Genomic DNA, 19,252 nt, shown 5'->3' with positions numbered 1-19,252 from the left:
AGATCACCATTAAGGAAATTATAGCCTTTTTATGCGATTTCTTTGCAATATTTCACAGTGAATTACAATCCCCCAAAAAATAGTGGACTGGAGGCTATTTCGAATGATTTTCACACGATTCACACCTGCAAAACAAAAATAATTATATGATATAGCCTATGCTTCATATAGCCTAGTTAAGATATAATTCTCCCTCGAGAAAGTATGAGTAATTGTACTCGAATCATGGACCACCGTTATAGGCATTAGCTCATACAGCATCACTAGCCTATTGCCAATGTTTTCCACTGAAATGTAAATCCCAATACTTAGAGCAAGTGTATTATATTATCATTGTGGGGTGTTGTTTATGTTTTTGTGCTTTTAATTCTTACTTGTCAACTCAAACAAATAGCAACACCAGGAGGAGCAAACCCAGCCACTCCGTAATGATATCTCATAATCACTTTAATGAAATTATCGCCGAGTAAATTAAAGATAGGCCTAAAGATCTCGCACGCTTTTCACCATAAGGCACCTAAGGCATTTTTAATGACTTGTAATTCAATTAACCGCCTCCGTCGAAGCATTGATTTCTGGAGAAGCTGCTGAAAGTTGAATTCAGACAAGTCGAGCAGCCCATAATTGCCCAAGACACAGAGATGGAGGCTGGGCTGAGGTGGCGGTGTATAAATAGTGTGCTCTCAAAAACACAGTCATAACAGCAGGAGTGATCTCACGACGGAGCGCCCGACGAGCAGACGGCTAAGGTTATATAGGTAATTTTAAAGTGGATTTCCGTGCTCAGGACCACTGAACGGCCATGGAAGAACTTACGGCGTTCGTCTCGAAATCTTTCGACCAGAAAACCAAGGAGAGCAGTAAGGAGAGTATCACGTATAGGGAAGTTTTGGAGAGTGGCTTGGCGCGGGCGAGGGAGCTAGGGAACTCGGAGACAAGTCTACAGGACATAACGGAAGGCAGCAACCACTGTCAAGTACATCTATTCAAGGAGCACGTAGAGCTAGAGAAAGAAAAACTCAAGGAGTTTCATGTTTCAAGGGCCACAGAAGGTACGTTTTTATCCACCCGCTCGAGTTGTAGTGTGAATGTCCGAGATCCGTCGCATTCTTACACGGACCAAGCCCTTGGTTTTTACAATAACCGACATCGATTGTAAAAGTAGTGTGGCCAAAACATTTACAAGCTCAAAACTGTAAGGAAAACATTTCGATTATTGCAGTTATTGTGGAGATTATCTCGTAAGCACGGGTCTTAATAATTTGTAGATTCTTCGAAACACTATAATAGCCTACTGTGAAAAGAAGTGGTCCAAACGAATGTAGCCTATATAATATCAATATACTCTCACTGCTGTCGATCATTGTAGCCTATTTAATAACAAATCATATCGATGATTAATCACGTATTGTGGCGATGAGATTCATAATGATAGGCCTCATTCAATGTTTCCACTGCACAATGAATAGGAGTGATACTTTCCCTTCTGCCAGTCAGGATGCAGTAACCTAATACTTTACATTTTGTTAATTGGACAATACATTTTTATTCTGACTGTTCACCTTTATGAAGTGTTTCTTGCTTGCATTTTCATGATATAACATATATAGTCTTACAAATAACTGCATACACAAAATTAGCCCGTGCACCTCGAAGTTGGATGTATGCTCTTGCACTGTAATAGGCCTATCAGTGTTAGGATGTAAGTTTTCCACAACCTTTTTGCATAGCACACAAGTGGTCCGTCTATAGGTCCGTCTATAATGAGGAAAAACAATTGTTACAGACAACACATAAGGTGATGATAGTAATAATGATATACCAAGACTTTAGCCCCGGTAATAATATGTTTATAACCTATCATCAATACCTATCTCAACGTAACTGTCTTTTACGCAGAACTATTAACTTGTGAAATCTTGTCAAATATTTAGATTGATAGACTTTTATACACTCGAAGTTAAGTTATTTATCAGGTTTATAAGGTTTAACAGCCGTGGAAATGGTTTGTTGTATGATAGATAGGCCTATGATATCATATAAAACATTTCCAGGAGAGTAAGGCTAATAGATCGTAGTTAGGTTACAAACACGAGGAATAACTTTTTTTCCAATCTAGAAGCAATAATATTTTTTTATCATTTTTTTGGTATAATTCACAATGTACTGTAAAACAATTGCCACTATAATTTTCCAAAAATAATAATCACATTAAATTGTTGGTGTTGTGTATAGCCGTGCTCAGTTTCAGATTGTGAATATGGTTGCGCTTTCGGCTGGGCATTCCTGCTAATGAAGGTGCCATGTGCAGACTATAAAATACCATTGAGGAAATTATAATTAGACCTAAAAGTTACATGCTTTTATGATCGAGGATATCATAATGTATGTGTGTGAATCATTTTCAATATAATCAATGGTAATTTGTTTGTAAATTTGCAGGCCTGTATTTTGACCAATAGAGATTGAGCTTCTGAATCATGTTCTCTTCTCTTTCTCTGGCTGGCTACCATATCATATACTATATATCCCAACAAATAAATATAGGCTACACAAGGAGCCTGTGTGTGTGTGTGTGTGTGTGTGTGTGTGTGTGTGTGTGTGTGTGTGTGTGTGTGTGTGTGTGTGTCTGTGTGGACGTGTTTAACTATCCTTGTGGGGACCAGAAGTCCCCACAAGAATAGTAAACAAACAAAAATGTGCCCAACTGGGGACATTTTGTTGGTCCCCACAAGGTCAAATGCTATTTCTAGGCGGTTTAGGGAAAAGGTTAGAATTAGTGTTAGGGTTAGAATTCAAATCAAATCAAATCAAATCAAATTTTATTGGTCACATGCGCCGAATACAACAGGTGCAGACATTACAGTGAAATGCTTACTTACAGCCCTTAACCAACAGTGCATTTATTTTAAACAAAAAAAGTAAGAATAAAACAACAACAAAAAAGTGTTGAGAAAAAAAGAGCAGAAGTAAAAATAAAGTGACAGTAGGGAGGCTATATATACAATAGAATAAAGTGACAGTAGGGAGGCTATATATACAGGGGGTACCGTTGCATAGTCAATGTGCGGGGGCACCGGCTAGTTGAGGTAGTTGAGGTAATATGTACATGTGGGTAGAGTTAAAGTGACTATGCATAAATACTTAACAGAGTAGCAGCAGCGTAAAAAGTATGGGGTGGGGGGGGCAGTGCAAATAGTCCGGGTAGCCATGATTAGCTGTTCAGGAGTCTTATGGCTTGGGGGTAGAAGCTGTTGAGAAGTCTTTTGGACCTAGACTTGGCACTCCGGTACCGCTTGCCGTGCGGTAGCAGAGAGAACAGTCTATGACTAGGGTGACTGGAGTCTTTGACAATTTTGAGGGCCTTCCTTAGGTTTAGGGTTAAGGTTAGGGTTAGTTTTAAGGTTAGGATTAGAAGCTAGGGTTAGGTTTAGAGTTAGGGTTAAGGTTAGGTTTTTGGGTTAGGGTTAGGGTAAGATTAAGAGTATGGTTTAGGGTTATGGTAAGGGGTTAAGGAAAATAGGATTTTGAATGGGGCTGAATTGTGTGTCCCCACAAGGTTAGCTGCACAAGACAATGTGTGTGTGTGTGTATGTGTGTGTGTGTTTGTGAAGGCAAGCTGTAGTTGCAGATGCAGGTGTAAGAGTTTGTTGTGTTTAATCTAGAAGTGTACAGTATTTTAAAACGTTGTGTGTTCACGCAGGGATATATGAGTGTAAAGAGAAGAAGGAGGACGTGAAGTCTGAGGACGAAGACGCGCAGAGCAAACTGAAGCAGCGGCGGAGCAGGACAAACTTTACCCTGGAACAGCTCAACGAGCTGGAGCGCCTGTTCGACGAGACGCACTACCCCGATGCCTTCATGCGGGAAGAGCTGAGCCAGAGGCTGGGACTGTCAGAGGCGAGAGTGCAGGTAACACCCGGTCTCCATCAACTGAAAGTGAAAACCATACTATAAATCTGCAGGGAGAAAGGTATAAGCTTTTGGACAAAACCCTAGATAGGTATGTCCTTAAGTTGCATCAACTTTTTGTACAAAGCGCAAGGCATAAAGGATTGTTCTAGGCCTCGTTTCACAGAGCCTTCGTAGCGTTAAGATCATCGTTAGAACCTTCTTACTATGTATCTTTAGTAGCCGAGGTGTTTCCCAGAGCATTCGTTAGTAACGTGGTTAAAAACTTTTGCACATCTACGAGTGATGCAGACCACTCACAGAGCAGCCAAAGCGCATAGTTAGATTCTTTTTTTGCCCTTCCGCGTCACTTCACAGAAGATCTCCGCTAAACACAGAATCAAGATGTTTAGGCTATCTGTCTGACTGTGAATGCTGCTAACTTCAGAACAAAATGGACAACAAATAGCCTACAAAGTTGCCAAAGTATTTGCAATTGTTACAGTTGGATAAAATTATGCTTCAAATGAAAATCGAGATGACTGCATTAAAAGATAGGCTACATGGGCCTATATAGGCTAGGCCTATTTTTTTATTTATTTTATTTTTTTTATTCAGGGGAAAACCCATTGAGACCAGAGTCTCAACACAACAATCAAATATAATATGAAACAAAACAGCAATCAATACAATGTGAAATAAAAAATACAGCACTACACAAAATGTAAGAAAAAGCTACTAATTTACGTCCTCAATCAACACATTCAATTGCCCGAGCGGCACCAGAACATCCAATTGTAATGAGTTTTGTAAATTGTTCCAGCAGTGAGTTGCAGTAAAAGCAGATGTATCTAATTCGATGGAGACCCGAGGAACCTCAAGAGTTAACCAACAATGTGAACGGGTTTGGTAACTTTTATGATCGAGGATCATAAATGTAACTCATGTTTTTATACTTCAACAACGAAGTTAGTTAAGTCAGAAGCTTGTGTAGTAGAGCTTTGTAAACAAAACAAAAATAATTAGTGAAGTGGTCTACGGGACTTTAATGAGGACCACCCAACCTTTTGATACAAGATGCAGTGATGAGTATTAAAACTGTCACTTGTGATAAAGCGAAGGGCGCTACGGTAGACGGCATCCAAAGGTTTAAGAGTGGCCTAGTGGCGGCTGCATTATGGTAAATGGTGTTTCCACAGTCAAGAACTGGCAGGAAAGTTGAGTGTACAATATGCTTCCTGCTGTTTAGGGAACATGAAATCAATTTAATGTTCAGTCAATTGTGTTCCATTTTTGCGACTAGGCTACAGTTTGTAATTCTTCCGTCATTGTATTTCATGATGTGTGACAACATGTGCGCAATGTTGTGCAATCGGTGCCCCTGCACATTAACTATGTACCGGTACCCCCTGTATTTAACCTGCCTTCTGTTATTTTGCTTTACTGCTGCTCTTTAATTATTTATTTTTCTTAAAAACTGCATCGTTGGTTAAGGGCTTGTAAGTAAGCATTTCACTGTAATGTCTACACCTGTTGTATTCGACGCATGTGGCAAATACAATTTTATTTTATTTTATTTGATCTTGTGATTTAGTGCATTATTATTGGGTAAGCACAATAAGCCGCCTCAATAGCCTATTTACAGCCATTGGTGGTCATATCTCTCTCGGAGCTGATCCGTCGTAAATAATTATAATGTTAAGGTAAACTGATGAGAGAACAGCAAGGCTTTTCTTTCGATCCTATCAGTATCTACACATGGTCTAACGATGCACTTAGCGAACGTTCAATGTGCTTGTTTGGGGAACACTTAACAAGCTCGTAAATAAGGATGCATCTGGTACGATCATCATAATGCTTAAATTACATGGCAACTGGGAAACGAGACCCTGAACATGTTAGGGAAAAAATTTGTAAGAGGTTGCCAGATTGAGACGTCCAGATACAGTGGCATGTGGACATAGGGGGCGAGGCATGAAGATTAGGCCTACTGTTTTTATTTGATATTTTACCTTTATTTAACTAGGCAAGTCAGTTAAGATTCTTATTTAAAATGACGGCCTACACCGGCCAAACTCGGACGACGCTGGGCCAATTGTGCGCCCAATCACGGCCGGTTGTGATACAGCCTGGAATCGAACCAGGGGGTCTGTAGTGACGCCTCAAGCATTGAGATGCATTGCCTTAGACCGCTGCGCCACTCGGGAGCCCGGAGTAATTTTGTAATTCGTGCTTCAGAATAAGGGTGGATTTACATTAGTAAAATATGTCTAGTGAGCGCTATCTCTCTTCAACATTACATTTGACTTTTCTGTTTACACTAGCCTTGGTTGTGGTGTGGAAGAGCCAAATGTCTTTACACTGTACCACTCAGAGGGGGGAATGTGGTGTAGATGTCCCACACTTTTTCCGGAGGTTGTGTGGGAGACATCTCTTAAAGATATATTTGAATCTAGAGCCTTATATTTACACTACACAAGTATCTCTATTGGACCTAGTTTTTGTTGTCAAAAGAAGTGTAGTGTAAAGCAGCCGGCACTAAGATGCATAAGTTGGATGTAATGTAGGGCCTAGATCAGGAATGATGTATGGTCACAAATGAAACACGTTGCAGAAGGCTATACGGCCAACACTTTTAGGTTTGCAATGCAATAGCCTACTACAAACCATATTCATAAGCATACAATTTAAAAACTATGTGGCTATAAAATGTTTAGATACATTTAGGTTTACTTAAACAATTTATGTTGTCATATTGGTAAAGGGGAAATATTTGAAAGCGGTTACTTCATATTTATTTCATTATGAAATAAATCAAATTGTTAACCTGTCAGGTTTGGGGTAGAATCATAATGAAATAGCGTCTTACTATTAGATTAAAAAATATATATCTTAAAATGATTTTTTATTTCCTTACATTTCGTGAGATAAACACGTTAAGGAGAGTCGTTTCAGGTGTACTTTAAAGACAATACATATTCAGGGTAAATTTAAAACAATAGCCTTATAAATAAGATAGCGCTGTGGTTTACGTTTTTATATCATTTATTCACCCACTTCCAATTGTCACTGGTTATCCTTAATTTCATAAGCTATAGGTCTAATATTATTTTGGTCAGCCCTGCCTGTTCTCTTGAGGCCCAGTTATACGGAGATGTAGCCTACACACTCCAGATAAGTTGTTTTTATGATGCAATGAGACAAACATATAATGCAATATAAGATACAGCAAAATGTGTGGATTTAACTGTCTCGACATTGTGGAAAGCCACACGAGTTTATTAATTTGATCGATATTACACAGATTGACCTCACGACCTCGGTGAAATTAGTTTGACAATGTTTCTAAATTAAATGTAAGGCAAATACTTCTCATGGATGGTATCAAGTGCAATAATAGTGCAATAATAATAATAATAATAATAATAATAATAATAATAATAATAATAATAATAATAATAATAATAATAATGTACTGGTTACTGTTAAAATGGTATTTATTTATTTTGCCATAAAATACTATCCATTGTCAAGCAAATGCATGTCATGATAACATTGGCCTATTTTTTGTAACATTAGGCTAACCAAAATACTGTTGCTTTAAAGCAAATATAATTATGCCTACAGCCGTTGCCTCATCACAGTTGCTCAATTTAAAGCTGTCTCCTCTCTCCTGGCAGATTATTGTAGAAGAAAAGTTGCTTCGGAAAAGTCTTACCACATTATTAAAATGTATGAAGAGATTGTACGAGTGCTTAAGGGACACCCTTGTAGGCTATCTGTCAGTCACCTCATTTCCTCCCACGTAGTCTTTGTAATTTGGCTTGATATACTGTTCCCTTAAAAATTGATTAGAAATAGGCTAATTCAATTCTGCTGCAACTCAGTCTGTGGGACACCTCATGTTCCGAGATCTAGTCGGAGGAATAAGTAATATTATAAGTCTACACCCTGTGACAGCTTGCAAGCGCCACATTACACAAAAAAAGAAGTCATTTTAAACAGGGCCTAAATCAAATTGTGGTAAAACAGGATAGGACAACATTTAGCCCTACCTGCTAAAACGCAATGGGATAAATATTTACTCAACATTTACAACAATAACACACACTATCAACACATAGGCCTATTTAATGGACTGAAATGGGCGGTTAGGGCCAAAATCACACACCGTTCAAAACTACGTCGCAGCCTCTCCTTTTCGTGGCTAAGGGACCGGTTTTCGATTTGAAAGGCCAAATCTATCGGAAGTCAATTGTACGGCAGGTATGTGGTAGATATAAGGGTATTATCCTGCACTTAGGCGTCGAAACAGAAGCCTTACGCCGCGCGCAGCTGTCAGGAATCTAATGGAAAGTTATGAGAGCTTGGTGAGAAGCGTGGAGTAATTCGATTAGCCCTCCGACTAATATATTTAGGTGTCTGGTGCCGAGCTAAATTAAATGTCATTATTCACTGTCTCTAATAAAAATTCAAAGGAAATGAAATTAGGGTGTTTGTGAAGCGCATCATTGAGTGGTCCTTAATGGAGAAATAACTGTCGCAACCAGTGTAGTTCACTTTGATTAGCATTCTGGCACGTAGGCTAATTGGAATTGATCCTGAGCTGTACAGTTGTTGATTTATTTGTAGTTTTTGTGTCAATACAGACCTTTGAGAGACAACAACAGCAGTGATTAAAAAGTAGACTAATTAAATAAACCTCGTGATATAGCCAAGCCAAACACAATCAAATAATATAATCAGCAGGATAAGGATAATGATATAGCCATAGCCTATAATAATAATAATAACAATCGGAAACAGGCTAATAATAGGTCATAATAGCCTATTCCTAAATTACTTTCTTCTAAACACAACATGAAACAAACATTTGTTTGCAGTATTCATTGGAGGGAAAGATTGAGGCAAATAATCTGTAGGCAGGCAATGTCAATAATGCATACTTTATCGACAAACGTATTATTGCAGTCCAATCCACACGCCTTTAATGATGTTCAGTTGGTGTAAAATGGCTGCGGCACCACGAGTAATTAGACATCGCCCTTTGTGGTCATCTAGTCGCGAATCCGGCTACTGTAAATGATAATCATTACTGGGGTCGGAGGGGAGAGAAGATAATGGATTAATGGAGGGAAATTAGGTTGATGATAGTTAGAAATAGGCTATGCTGCTTCTGCAACCTGGGGAGCAAAAGGGCCTAGTTAGATTACATAGAGTAACAGTGACCTTTTTGGCACCGTTTGTTTAGCACTAGGCCTTCCTAAATTTTAGTATCGACAGTTAGTGTTTGGCTATACATTTTCTGCCGATATTTTGTACACAGCAAATTCGCCAATGTTAAATCAATGCTGACAGTGTCTACTGTATATGGGTCCACACTTTTCAGTGTAAAATTAACACACTGCTTAGTGTAAAGCCTTATTTTCATATTTCCCAGAGTGCCTTGCCTTTGGAGTGAATTGTAGAGTTATCACCCATTACTGTATTTGTTAGTGACAGAGGCAGAGTCCTGTGGCCTAAGCAACTCTGTTATCATTAAAATAAAATTAGCCGTGTATATTATTTTTGGCCTACTTATACTTATATTAGCTATAATAGTGTAGGCAATGATTCAGTCATAAGCCATGATTAAAACAATAATAGGCTACTTTTATGAGCAGTAAAATCATCAAATCAATATTCTACAATACCCTCACACAGCAAATTGGCCAGTGTTGATTTTTCAGTGTAACATTTCTAGTGTTGATTCATGAGTTCAATTCACTCTGTTGTAAAATAACCCCCAGTGTTGGTGTTAATAACCAGAGTTATTGTTTTACACTTTGGAGAATAAAACAGTCCCATCAAAACCACGCCCATCATTATCATATTTCCCAGCATTCTCTAATTCAGGTAGATTTTTTAAATTATTTTAATATCTGTGTTTTTGCATATACACAACCGGACAAAAGTTTTAGAACACCTACTCATTCAAGGGTTTTTCTTTATTTGTACTATTTTCTAGATTGTAGAATAATAGTGAAGACATCAAAACTATGAAATAACACATATGGAATCATGTAGTAACCACAAAAGTGTTAAACAAATCAAAAATATATAATATTTGAGATACTTCAAATAGCCACCCTTTGCCTTGATGACAGCTTTGCACACTCTTGGCATTCTCTCAACCAGCTTCATGAGGTTGTCACCTGGAATGCATTTCAATTAACAGGTGTGCCTTCTTAAAAGTTAATTTGTGGAATGTATGTCCTTCTTAATGTGTTTGAGCCAATCACTTGTGTTGTGACAAGGAAGGGGGGTTATACAGAAGATAGCCCTATTTGGTAAAAGACCAAGTCCATATTATGGCAAGAACAGCTCAAATAAGCAAAGAGAAACGACAGTCCATCATTACTTTAAGACATGAAGGTCAGTCAATATGGAACATTTCAAGAACTTTGAAAGTTTCTTCAAGTGCAGTCGCAAAAACCATCAAGCGCTATGATGAAACAGGCTCTCATGAGGACCGCCACAGGAATGGAAGACCCAGAGTTACCTCTGCTACAGAGGATAAGTTCATTAGAGTTACCAGCCTCAGAAATTGAGCCCAAATAAATGCTTCACAGAGTTCAAGTAACAGACACATCTCAACATCAACTATTCAGAGGGGACTGTGTGAATCAGGCCTTCATGGTTGAATTGCTGCAAATAAACCACTACTAAAGGACACCAATAAGAAGAAGAGATTTGCTTGGGCCAAGAAACACGAGTAATGGACATTAGACCAGTGGAAATGTGTCCTTTGGTCTGGAGTCCAAATTGGAGATTTGTGGTTCCAACCGCCGTGTCTTTGTGAGATGCGGTGTGGGTGAACGGATGATTTCCACATGTGTATTTCCCCCCGTAAAGCATGGAGGAGGCGGTGTTATGGTGTGGGGGTGCTTTGCTGGTGACACTGTCTGTGATTTATTTAGAAATCAGCCTGGCTACCACAGCATTCTGCAGCGATACGCAATCCCATCTGGTTTGGGCTTAGTGGGACTATCATTTGTTTTTCAACAGGACAATGACCCAACACAACTCCAGGCTGTGTAAGGGCTATTTTACCAAGAAGGAGAATGATGGAGTGCTGCATCAGATGACCTGGCCTCCACATTCCCCCGACCTCAACCAAATTGAGATGGTTTGGGATGAGTCGGACCGCAGAGTGAAGGAAAAGCAGCTAACAAGTGCTCAGCATATGTGGGAACTCCTTCAAGACTGTTGGAAAAGCATTCCAGGTGAAGCTGGTTGAGAGAATGCAAAGAGTGTGCAAAGCTGTCATCAAGGCAAAGGGTGGCTATTTGAAGAATCTCAAATATAGAATATATTTTGATTTGTTTAACACTTTGTTGGTTACTACATGATTCCATATGTGTTATTTTATAGTTTTGATGTCTTCACTATTATTCTACAATGTAGAAAATATTACAAGTTAAGAAAAACCCTTGAATGAGTAGGTGTTCTAAAACTTTTGACCGGTAGTGTACATTGATTGATTCATCTTATGCTACACAAAGATAAATAACATAAATGTTTCTAAACTAATCCAATCAGTTAGTTAGATTTAATGCACCTGTTACTGAAATGGTTGTTCCAGTTTAAATGGTATAGGTAGTCTTCTTATCAACTTTCCTACCCTTGACAGTCATTCTGAATGCAGGGTGCGGGTGAATAAAAAATCCAACTGTTGGATAGTCTAACTCGGGCTGGATTCCAATAGGTTTTACACATCACTTTGCAAGCTGGCATAATGTGACTTGCAGGCCTGATGTGGCCTGTAAACCAGGAGTTTCCTAACACCATTGTGTTAAGGTAAAATTAGGCCATCAAAGTAAGGCCTTATGATATATGTATTTTCATAGAGTTACATTTTAACATTTACATTTACATTTTAGTCATTTAGCAGACGCTCTTATTTAAAAATAGCATTTGCCTAGGCACTCACTTGGTGAAAGCCAAAGGCCTTTAAAATGAAATAATTTGACAACCATGTGTCTGTTACTAACAAATAAAGTCATGGAAAGTAAGTATAAAATTCACTCGAAAAGAAAAGGCACCCTGGGAAATATGCAAATTAGGCTTTACACCATACAATATTAAAACAACACCCCCAAAACGACTTACTGTAACACTACAGGTGTTAATTTCTTACACTGAGAAAGTGTAACAGCGTCAGCACTAAGCAAAGTGTGTCCAGTTTACTCTAAATCAAGTGTTGTTTTACACTGCATAGCTCTCTACAGTAGAGCTTTACAAACACCACAATCAAGTTCATTTGAACATTTTAAAAGTAGAATGGGGAACACTGCAAGAGTTAAATCTTTAATACTTTCAAAAGTCTTATTTTAACACCAGCACAGTGGGACTCAAATGTTCACTGAAAATAAGGTACATTTAACACTTTCTGAGTTAAATGTACACCATTGATTTTGCTGTGTAGTCACTATTTACATTTTGGTTTCCAGGTTTGGTTTCAAAACAGAAGAGCAAAATGTCGAAAACAAGAAAACCAGATGCATAAAGGTAAATTCTATTTCACTATCCATCTATTTGTTTAATGATTTGTGATGATTATTAAGCTTGTACTTTTACACTTGCAAATGTTTATTCCACATAATTCAGTGTCATGTAAAAGCTTTCTATATTGCTCGCATTTCCTACAAGAATTATGTGCACATGTACTGTATTATGTTAAATTATTATATTATCACGTGCAAAATGAAAAATGTCAATCTTGTAAACTTTGACCAACCATTTCAGCCTTATAATCAAACATAACTGTCTCACTGTCTGACAGACACTCCTTCCTACTTTCCAGGTGTCATTATGGGCACTGCCAGTCATCTGGATGCCTGCAGAGTAGCGCCATACGTCAACATGGGAGCTCTACGGATGCCTTTTCAACAGGTACGTTGTTTTCTATTTTTCATGACATGAATCCCACGTGAATTATTTACTTAGAAAATGCACGCATGAGTGATTGTGCACAAGCAAACGTCAATATTCAACATCCATTAACTGACAAAAAGCTATAGTTTCTAAATGTGTTAGCATGGTTGAAAGGTTTGATGCAGTCATACAAATGCATGCTACTTTCCCTCCCCTTTAATCCATTAGAATGTGTAGTTGATATTGAGCCTCAAAATATAAACAACCATACTTCCCAATCATCTCTGAATCTGAGAGAGATATTAATGAGAGGTGCATATGCGCTCATTATGCTAAAAATAGACACCTATCGTCTGAGGTTGCGGTGTACAAAGGCTAGGGTGGCAATTGAGAACTCTATGGAGCTGGGGGGGTGTAAGAGTATGCACAACTCAACTCAACCCCAGAACACCTTTCACCTTTGGGGTGTGTTGAGAGTGGTGTGTGTGTGTGCATGTGTGTTGGAGAGTCATTTGATCTGGCGGTGTCTGTTTTTGTGTCCTGGCCGCTGCGTTGTCCGCCTCACCCCTGTGAAAAGCTTGGCTCTAATTAAGCCAACACTGCAGCAATGGGAGCACATGAAAGAGATGATGAAAGCAGAGACTGGAGAGGGCGCTGATGGATATTGGCCGTGAGCTGCGTTTGCAGGGAGGGAGGCACTACCTCTACCAGGCCTGAGACAGACAGGCCTCTCATTGGCCATTACATAGTTTCAGCAATCCTGGGTTCATACACATCATTGGTTACCACCCATGACTGTATTTGTTAGTGACAGAGACATGGTTGTATAATTATTTCCTTTTAAAGGCCTGTGGCTTTTACCAAATGAGTATCTAGGTGAATGTTATCATTAAAATGAAACTTTATGACAATACATTACATATATCATAAGGCCTTACTTTGATGGCCTAGTTTTACCCTAACCCCAGTGGTGTTAGGAAACACCTGGTTTACAGGCCACATCAGGCATGCAAGTCACATTATGCTTGCAAAGTTGGAAACCTATTGGAATCCAGCCAGAGTTAGTGATGTTACGTTTGATACCAGAGCTCCGAGGCATGCTTCGAAATCGCTAAGCAGCTAACTTCAACGCAGTGTGCCAATGCGTGTATCACTTTATCAGAAGTACATCATCAATGACGTCCGAAGCTTCGTTTGATCACGTGCTTTTTCAAACTGTGTGTAGCAAAATGTGAGATCCCACTGATTTTGATGTGGTTCCGGTGCTTTCTTTGTTTCCAAGCTGCTTTCATACACGACCTCTACCGGACACCGTACTTACAAATATAGTTCAGATTTTGTACATGTAGTTTCACCTGACAGATAGCTTAGCAGGTGGAGTAGGGAACTATGGAACATTCAGGTACGTGAGGGTATGAGGTCAAATCCTGTTGAATGCACACTATTTTAAAAATGTTTTATGTGAAACCACACTTTCTGCACTGTTGTGCAAATAATGTGTTGTATTTAGTATAATAAGATGCAAACCTGGTATTCCAAGTGATTATAGGCTACTAAAGTCAACGACTTACCTCTGCGCCACAAAGTTTTGATGAAAACAGTAGAGAAAAAACACATCTATCTGATAATCACGCGCTGCTATTTTCTGCTGAACAGCAGATGTCACTAATGTGCTTTGCGAACGGATAATGAAGCTCAGAGTAACAAACAATTTTTCGGCACAATTTGGTGAAAGCTCCGAAGCTTTCAGAAAGCCTCGGATTCCCATTACTAGCCAGAGTTAGCATATCCAACTTTTGGAATTATTTATTCACCCGCAACCTGCATTCAGAATGACTGTCGGGGTTAGTTTAAACAATTTAAACCGGAACAAACATTTCAGTAACGTGTGCAATAAATCTAACTAACTGATTGGATTAGTTTAGAAAAATGTATGTCATTTAGCTTTGTGTAGAATAGTATTAATCAATCAATGTACATGCAAAAACACAGATAATAAAAACAATCCTAAAATAACAACCTGCAATAGAGCTTGCTGGGAAATATGATAATGATGGGTGTGGTTTTACAGAGTAAATAATAGTGGGTGCTTATATTTGTCCTATTTCACACAAGTGTGTATTAATACACACGAGAATTGGAAATGTGTTTTTTGCATATCCCAACTCTCCCTGAGCCACCTTCGGAGAGTGGGGTCACGGCCAGGGTCTGCCATTAACAACGGCGACCCTGGAGCAATTAGGGTTAAGTGTATTGCTCAAGGGCACATCAACTTATCACCTTGTCAGCTCTGGGATTCAAACTAGCGACCTTTTGCTTACTGGCCCAATGCGCTAACCGCTCGGCAACCTGCTACCCTATAAAACCATAACTGGTTATTAACACCAACACTGAGGGTTCTTTTACACCACTGAGTGTGAATTTCACTCTTACAGGGTGAATTTAACTCCTGAATCAACACTAGAAAAATGTTACACTGAGTGGTCCTTAAAAATGCTGGAGTTGGTTGCCTCTAGGGCAATTCAGGCGAATGTTAGAGGGCCTTTTTACTGAAGAATGTGTTTGTTTCATAAGATTGTGTTTTGCTTTTCGTGTTTTGTGTTTGCTTTTCATTTATTGTGTAATTGATGTGTATATAGATATGTATATTGTAATTGTTGTTTATTGATGTGTTCATGCAGGGCTCATCTGCGAAAAAGACCGTGGTCTCAGCATGACTCCCTACTTAAATAAAGGTTAAATAAATAAATAAATAAATAAATGTTGACCACCTGTTGTGCTGGGGACTGAATACAGATTCCATATATTCATTTGAGACAGTTTCACACAACAGGACAATAATCCTGCAGCAACCGGAAATGTGAATTGTTATGTGGATTATAGTAAATTGTAATTTTTATAGGGGTTGATCAAATTTTCGTTAGACAAGAACAAGTCTGAAATTTTAAAGTGGAAATGTCTAACTTTAAAAGCCTTTTTAAACCTTGAATACACAAGGGCCTCCCGAGTGGCACCGCGGTCTAAGGTGTCACTACTGACCCGGGTTCGATCCCAGGCTGTGTCACAGCCGGCCGTGACCAGGAGACCCATGAGGCGGCGCACAATTGACAGCGTTGTCCGGGTTAGGGGAGGTTTGGCTGGCCGGGATTTCCTTGTCCCATCGCGCTCTAGTGACTCCTTGTGGCGGGCCGGGCGCCTGCAAGCTGACTTCGGTTGCCAGCTGGACAGTGATTCCTCCGACACATTGGTGCGGCTGGCTAAGCGAGCAGTGTGTCAAGAAGCAGTGTGGCTTGGCAGGGTCGTGTTTCGGAGGACACATGGCTCTTAAGTTGCCTCTCCCGAGTCCGTAGGAGAGTTGCAGCGATGGGACTGTAACTACCAATTGGATATCAGGAAAAAGGGGTAAAAGTCCCCAAAAAATCACGTGAATACACTACAAGTTTGCATTTCTTCCTGTGCAGGAAAATTCCTTCAACAACAGGATGGTCATCTGAAGCGCCCGTAGCAGCCCTGTTCCATTTCACTGATCTGTCAAGCAAACTTTACAACAACACGCTAAGAGATCCCTTCTGAAAGAGGGGCTCCCTTCTGTGTTTGATTGACAGTCTGTATTGATACATTTGTAACAAGGCCCTTTGTTTGAATGTTAGCCATGCCTTATGAAAAGTTAGTATCCATGCATCTGGAATCGGGCCTATTTTTTAAGTGTTTGGGAACAGTGACAGTTGGTGACCAAGGGAAAGAGAATATGGAGGAAGGCCTACTGGGTATTTATTCACTGCCTCGTGTCTGTGGGTCCTGTCACTGAAATGCAGTGAGAGTACAAATACTGGTCATAGTATGCAATGAAATACCGTCCAAGAAAGCATATTTTGGGGTTTATATTAATTCTCTCTTGCATTTTCCAAAATGAAAAATTGGTCGAAACAGCTGGCTCACTCTTAAAACGTTTACGATGCATTGCTTAAATTAAGTTTTATTTGGGTTGGATGAGAAAGCAAAAGGCTATCCACTTCTCTCCGTGCTTCCTGTGGCATTTGAAACACATGAGAAATGGCAATAGGCAATGTAGCTCTCCCTCTGAAGTACAGGGATGTGTAATTTTCAACTACTTCTCATAAAATAATTGCCAAGAATGTGAAAACTGATATTCTATGACTCGCTTTCCCTTTGCTCAGGAATATGCATGGATAACTATTTATAACTCTAAATACGTTAATCTTATTGGGGTGCAAAATTGTTTATTTATGCAATTGAATCCATAATCAGGATAATAAGACTTTTCCAAGGTTATGAGGGAGTTCTCAGTGTGAATTAGAGAAATCTGTTCAGGGTCTTAGAGAAACTTTGATTCCAGGCTGTGAAATTGGACATGGTGTCTGTGAAGTTATGTATGATTCATTAACTTTAAGAATAGCTGACATGAAAAAAGGACTCAGAGAGCAGTTCCTAACTATTTTCTTACAAAACACAGTAAGCAACAGCTTTGAGGGGGTAGAACTTGAAGGGGAATTTAATAGTGTCAAACTGTGAAACCTACACCCTCAGCTCTCCTCACACACACGCACACACACATACACACACACGCACACACACACACAGCCTGAAGGGCTGGGAGGGACTCACTAACCCAGGGTTTGTTTTTGGTTGTCCTGCAGGTCCAGGCCCAGCTCCAGTTGGAGGGCGTGGCTCACTCCCACCATCACCTGCACCATCACCTGGCAGCGCACGCACCCTACCTGATGTTCCCGCCCCCACCCTTCGGACTTCCAATCGCCTCGCTCGCGGACTCAGCCTCTGCTGCGGCGGCCGTGGCAGCGGCTGCCAAGAGCAACAGCAAGAACTCTAGCATCGCCGATCTCCGACTCAAGGCAAGAAAACACGCTGAAGCGCTGGGTCTCTGACCTCACCGGGCTTCCCCTCCACTTGCCCCACGCCCTCATAATCACCCGCTTCTCACACAAGACTGAGCCCAGTGATCGGGTCTGACACTTACAGCTTAAACAAAACAAATCCAAAATAAAAAACACTGAGAGGGAGAATGTGAGGGAGACAGAGAGAGAGAGAAAAAGAAAGACACAGAGGTAAAGGGAGAGGGGTAGAGGATGAGTGGAGGAAGAGGAGGAGGAGGAGGAGGAGGAAGATGGAGGAGGGGAGCGAGAAAATTGTCACAAAACCAGCTACCAAAACAACCACTTGTAGAGAGAACGGTAATTCAATACCAATGAAATCTCCTTTTACTTTTCGCCCAACAGGCAGGACTTCTGCGGGGCCAGTGGCTCAGTCCACTCCAGGCACACATCACAAGTCCAGGACCATACAAACACATGTGGATGTCTGTCTGAGCCGAGGGACAGGGCCAGGGCCAGGACAGGCTAAACCAGGCCAGACCAGAACGGGAGACTTTAGAACAAAGCAAACTGGCAAAGCAAGCAAGCAGTGCTAAATACTAGAGCCTCACTGAATCCGATGCCGTCACGTTGACTTTACAGACTGTTGCATGTGTGAGAAAAGACACTGACACCACAAGGCATCGGACCCGCTCTAAACTTTACACACAAAACAGACAAACTAAAAACTAAAAAAGAGAAAAGAAATGGCCATAATCGTTGTGTGACCACTGTGTTGTTTCCTGCCGCTGCCCAGTGCATGAGTTCTATTGGAGGACTGCAGGCCTATCATGGAGCCTGGCCTTTATGTTGTATCTGAGCTAACGCCCCAACTCTGTTGTATCACTGCCATTCAAACCGCTCTCTATACCCTCATCCACAAGGTCAATGGTCATTTGGGTTTGATTTCCTTTACGCTGTTGACTGACAGGAAGAAGCGATTAGAATCCCTTATTTTTCTGCTTTCGGAGGATGAAGAGTGTAAATATGAGTCCGAAATACGTTTTTTAGCTTTTCTCCTCACATTGTTCTCTCTCTCTAGCTTTCTTTCTTTCTTTCTTTCTTTCTTTCTTTCTTTCTTTCTTTCTTTCTTTCTTTCTTTCTTTCTTTCTTTCTTTCTTTCTTTCTTTCTTTCTTTCTTTCTTTCTTTCTTTCTTTCTTTCTTTCTTTCTTTCTTTCTTTCTTTCTTTCTTTCTTTCTTTCTTTCTTTCTTTCTTTCTGTTTATCGTGCTGTTTCCTAGGAATAGAAGTGAAGATATTCTTTGCACTTCAGGTCTTGTATGTGGGCGTTTACAAATGGCACTACTAGAAGATACTGCTTTACTAAATGAGGCGGGAATAGGAACCAATTTGGGTTTTATCATGTCATCAAAAAGAGACGTTCACGAAACGTTTCGAAGGATAATGGGTATAACTGCAATTTTTTTGTACTTTTTAAAATATGAAGGAAGTATCAGTTAAACTGAAATGCAATTTTGTGCAGTTTAAGTGCAATACTGTAAATATGAAAAAGTTTAAAAATAATAAAAATAATTGTTCATTGTTCATTTTAAACA

At 39.8% G+C, this 19,252-nt stretch overlaps 1 protein-coding gene across 2 annotated transcripts; it reads left to right on the top strand.

Annotated features, from left to right (window-relative positions):
- The first annotated feature begins 642 nt into the window (after positions 1 to 642).
- Positions 643 to 18,772, top strand: LOC121576873 (short stature homeobox protein-like). 2 transcript variants are annotated; one of them, XM_041890421.2, is made up of 6 exons: positions 643 to 1,052; positions 3,704 to 3,912; positions 12,384 to 12,441; positions 12,737 to 12,825; positions 17,466 to 17,678; positions 18,063 to 18,772. In XM_041890421.2, the coding sequence occupies exons 1-6, from the start codon at positions 803 to 805 to the stop codon at positions 18,150 to 18,152; spliced, it is 909 nt and encodes a 302-aa protein (XP_041746355.2). In that variant the 5' UTR covers positions 643 to 802; the 3' UTR covers positions 18,153 to 18,772. The 2 variants fall into 2 exon arrangements, with proteins under 2 accessions (XP_041746355.2, XP_041746354.2); XM_041890420.2 differs by having other exon boundaries at positions 12,716 to 12,825.
- Positions 18,773 to 19,252: the final 480 nt, after the last annotated feature.

This window comes from Coregonus clupeaformis, chromosome 23 (genome assembly GCF_020615455.1).
Source record: "Coregonus clupeaformis isolate EN_2021a chromosome 23, ASM2061545v1, whole genome shotgun sequence".
NCBI lineage: Eukaryota > Metazoa > Chordata > Actinopteri > Salmoniformes > Salmonidae > Coregonus > Coregonus clupeaformis.
Note: the sequence above shows the minus strand (reverse complement) of the source record. Positions and strands in the feature narration are given on the sequence as shown.

What these genes read in the sequence shown, in the direction of transcription:
- LOC121576873 (XM_041890420.2), top strand. Translation starts at nt 803, where the DNA reads ATGGAAGAACTTACGGCGTTCGTCTCGAAATCTTTCGACCAGAAAACC. An exon ending in AGAAAACCAGATGCATAAAG is followed by an intron (nt 12,442 to 12,715) that starts GTAAATTCTATT and finishes ACTGTCTGACAG; the next exon opens with ACACTCCTTCCTACTTTCCA. An exon ending in TACGGATGCCTTTTCAACAG is followed by an intron (nt 12,826 to 17,465) that starts GTACGTTGTTTT and finishes GTTGTCCTGCAG; the next exon opens with GTCCAGGCCCAGCTCCAGTT.